The 3,929-nt window shown below is 35.2% G+C and overlaps 1 protein-coding gene across 1 annotated transcript in view; it reads right to left on the reverse strand.

Moving 5' to 3' along the window:
- Window positions 1–3,929, reverse strand: part of SYNE2 (spectrin repeat containing nuclear envelope protein 2) — a 333,055-nt gene that overhangs the window by 77,336 nt on the left and 251,790 nt on the right. The window contains exons 78-79 of the mRNA XM_019632109.1: window positions 2,967–3,143; window positions 1,424–1,579 (exon numbers count right to left, since the gene is read on the reverse strand). Coding sequence (XP_019487654.1) covers window positions 1,424–1,579; window positions 2,967–3,143 — 333 coding nt within the window. The remainder of the gene's footprint in view (window positions 1–1,423; window positions 1,580–2,966; window positions 3,144–3,929) is intronic.

Below are 3,929 nucleotides of genomic sequence, written 5' to 3' on the forward strand. Positions count from 1 at the left end.
TTGGGGGTCACCACAACATGAGGAACTGTATTAAGGGGTCGCGGCATTAGGAAGGTTGAGAACCGCTGAAGCGGATTAATATTTTTAAAAACAGACAAATCATGCTTTCAACTTTAAAAAAGCGTGGAACACAACACAAAGTTCATATTAAATAAACTAAATGCAACAAATTTTTAACTAAAATACTTTAAATCCTTTCTGTGTACTTAAAGGTTTTTTAAAGTGTATTTGAAAATAGCTACATTTTAATACTATGAAAAAATGGAAAAAGACTGAGAGAAGAATAAAAGTTTTAAAAGTGTAATTTACATTGCAAAATACTTTCCTCCCTTTAAAAGAAATCTCAAAATAGAACATTTTAGAAGAAATATCGGTTTTACATATAACAATTTTAAACCATGTATTCATTTTAACATTTATGAATTAATAATCCTTTGAGGTTTTTGTGGGGGCAGGGGAGTTATTTTCTGCATTTGTAAAACATGCCCCATGTCACAGCAAGTTTTAAATTTATATACATTTCATAGGGTCAATTAAAAACATACCATATCATTATTATAAATGTATAAATGTATAAATGAACAGCATAAACAAACAGTTGTCATCAGTCCAAGTCTATCCTTATCCACAAATGATTATGGAAACTATCAACCCTGACCATTTTCCCGATATTTATTTTTGACCGATAATTATGTGAGCATATGCTATTACAACTTACAAAAAAGTTGTCTATGTTGCTTCTGACTGTATCCAAGTCCTGAGACACATTGAGCGACTGTTCTTTCCAGTAGTTCAGAGTTTGCTGAGAGGATTCCAGCCACTTGGTTAACTGATCTGAGTCTCTGTTGTAACTAACAGGAGCAAAGTGAGAGAGAAAGCAAGTTAGAAATGCACTCCATTGGTGAAATGCAATATGCACCAACAGCATATTTTCTTATTTGACTGCATGTTTTCCTGTGTTGCTCAGCCCCGTTACAGAAAATCATGGTGTTTTTAAGGACTGTACTGTTTTATGCCATGTCCCAAATCTGATTCTCCTGCCGTTTTCTATGACTCTCTTATGACTAAATCAAGAACAAAGTAGCATTTTATTCTTTTTTTTTTTTTNAAAAAAAAAAAGACACAACAACTGGAAAACATCAACGTCAAAATTCCTTCTGAACATGTTTTTCCCCTCAGGAGTAACATTCAAACCTCTTAACAAAAATAACCATGAAAATATTTTGGTCTGTTTATCATAAAAATGGCATTTTGCAGTTTTGTAAAACTCATGGATAACGGTCTATTTGACATGAGAAAGTAAGTGTATGGGGTTTGGAGGAGAGCCCCCAGAAATGACCACAGTTTGCCCTACGCCGTGGGGCATGAGTTATGACTACAGAGCCTGCCAAGCTGCACTGGACAGGTGTGTGTGTCTTCTCACCTGACAATCCAGGAGCATCTTCTGCACCGAGATCACACTTTCTGGTTTTTGTAAGGTTTTCAGTCTCTCCTCTTGCGCCTCCATCCAGTTGTTCAAAATCTGTATTTTGTTTTCATTCTCAGTGATACTTTCCAAAAGTTGTTCTAAACGTTGTATCTACAAGTTAATGAATAAGAAAATAAAAATTTCTTATTTTATTTAATGTGCTTTAAAATGTAAATGCCATGATTGTGATTTTAAATAGGATCATTTTGCTTCATTTTAGATTTCCAATATTTTGCAAAATAAGATCTCCCAATAACTTTTGGAATAGATTCATTAAATCAGGAAATAGATTTTTTTTAAGGTGGATTTTATTTCTAACATTTGAAATGAAAACTAATCTGCTAAAAAGATGGCTGTTTTAGAGTTCCATAATATCTGAAAAAGATGAAATCATGTGGCTAACATTCAATATTATATATTTACATGTATACATATATATAGTACATGTAAAGTTTTGTATTCTTTTTCTAATATGTCACACGCACTTCCTGTGTCATGACATATACCCTACATTAATTTGAAAGGCTACCCAATATTTCATCAGACACAGTACAACTTGATTAATTATTCCTCTCTAGCTGGAAATTAAAGCATTATACTTTTACCAGCATAAATAATTGTGAATTGAACACTCTGTGCACATTATCTTTTCCTTTTTGAAGGACTATTTACTTAAGATAAATGTGTAAGAGGTGCACTGCTGTGTTAAGAGATAAGATAGATGACTATTATGGTTCTTGAAATTTTCAAAATGTTTTCCAAAAGGGTCATATTTAAGCTATTATCTGCAAGGTATGAATGTGATAGCTTTGGGCTTTTATTTTTACCTTATTAAAACTTTCTAATTTAATAAGTGTGTAATGTTAATGTTTGAGTGATTAAAAGCTGAAGTTGTAATCGTTCCATATTAATTTGCTAATTATAATTTTCTCTTTTGTGAATTGTCTTTCTTTGTCCATTAATGTGCTTGAATCTTAATTGTATAGATCCCTTGTATGCATTCTCTACATAATAAATCAACCAATTGTCACTATCAATTATATGTAAATATTAAATATTTTTCCAAGAATAATTCTTCTTAATCTTTTCTGAGTCATGGAATGAAAGTCTACAAAAAGGCCACATACATTTTTCTTCCTTTTTATAATCTTTTCAAAGCTGAAATACTTGGCCCCTTTTGAACATCTACTTTCAGAGAAAATGTCAAAATCTCTGGCCATTTAGTAGCCTCACATAATCCTAGACTTCTTAATAAAATGTCTCCTCTTCACTTGCCTAACTCAATTTCCCACAAAGAAATCTCAAAAGAAACATAAGAACTATTTCATACTCTTTTGGAGAATGCTAAAACAGTTTCTTTAGCACAGTCTGAAAGGGCTATAATTGAGATTATTAGGCTTAACTGTAAATCAACTATATGAATGTCTTTTAACATTTTTCAGAAAGTGGTATTTTGCAGAGGCCAAATGCTACATCAAACTGTGACATATGGGCACACCTTTCTATTTAATGTTCCATGGACCCGGTGCCACTGGCGGTTCATCTCTCCCAGGTGCTCGGCAAACTCCGTTCTTTCATAGCGCTTACTTTCTACATCACAGGTGCTTAACTGAAGTAATGACTGGTTAACAAAATCAACTATCCACTGTTTACAGTCCATTTCCATTCTAAACTCCTAAAACAAAACAAACAAAATTAAACAACCAAAGTCTGAACTGAGGTCGGTCAGATGAACTGGAGGTCTCCTTTGATACACTCTAGGGGGCGCCAAGCTCCCATCCATTAATCATGGGGCACTGGTCAGGAGGTATGTTTTACCTTCTCCAACCCCACCAGGTACCTGCTTTATTTGAATGAAGACTCTTTTTGGAAACACCAAAGAACATTTATTTAACACCTATCTGCTGCCAGGTATTGGAGCTAGGCGTGCATTTTCAGGGAGGTGAAGGGTAGCCCCTGCTCTCAAGAAGCTAAGTCAAGGTGGGGAGACAGAGCCTTTTGAGCTTCCTTTGCTTGGCCTGCTCCAAACTCTTTGGAGTGTACTTTCTCTTCTAATAATGGCCCTTGAACCATTCTCTCCTGTTTGGGCCTGCTTCTGCTTCTTTGAAATGTAATTTTTCTTCTAATAAACTGTCCTTTTCTGAAACTTTAAAAAAAAATGGTGGGGAGACAGGCAAGCAAGCGAATAGTTATGATACAGCGTGATAGGAATTAATGATAACACCTAATCCCAGAAGGTAAACTAATCTGGCCAGGAGTCAGGGGTAGATTTCCAAATGAGAAGATACTTGAGCTTACTCCTGAAAACTGACTGAGAGGGTTCCTGCAGCTGAAAGTGGAGCACTGGAATTCCAGGCTGAAGGTGCAGCAAGTACAAAAGCGAGAGGGAGGAGGGAGAACAACAAAAGCAGTGGAGGGACCGCAAATCATTTGGTTCAGGCAGATCCCAGGGTTTGCGTGG

This window comes from Hipposideros armiger, unplaced genomic scaffold (assembly GCF_001890085.2).
Source record: "Hipposideros armiger isolate ML-2016 unplaced genomic scaffold, ASM189008v1 scaffold_1074, whole genome shotgun sequence".
NCBI classification, from domain to species: domain Eukaryota; kingdom Metazoa; phylum Chordata; class Mammalia; order Chiroptera; family Hipposideridae; genus Hipposideros; species Hipposideros armiger.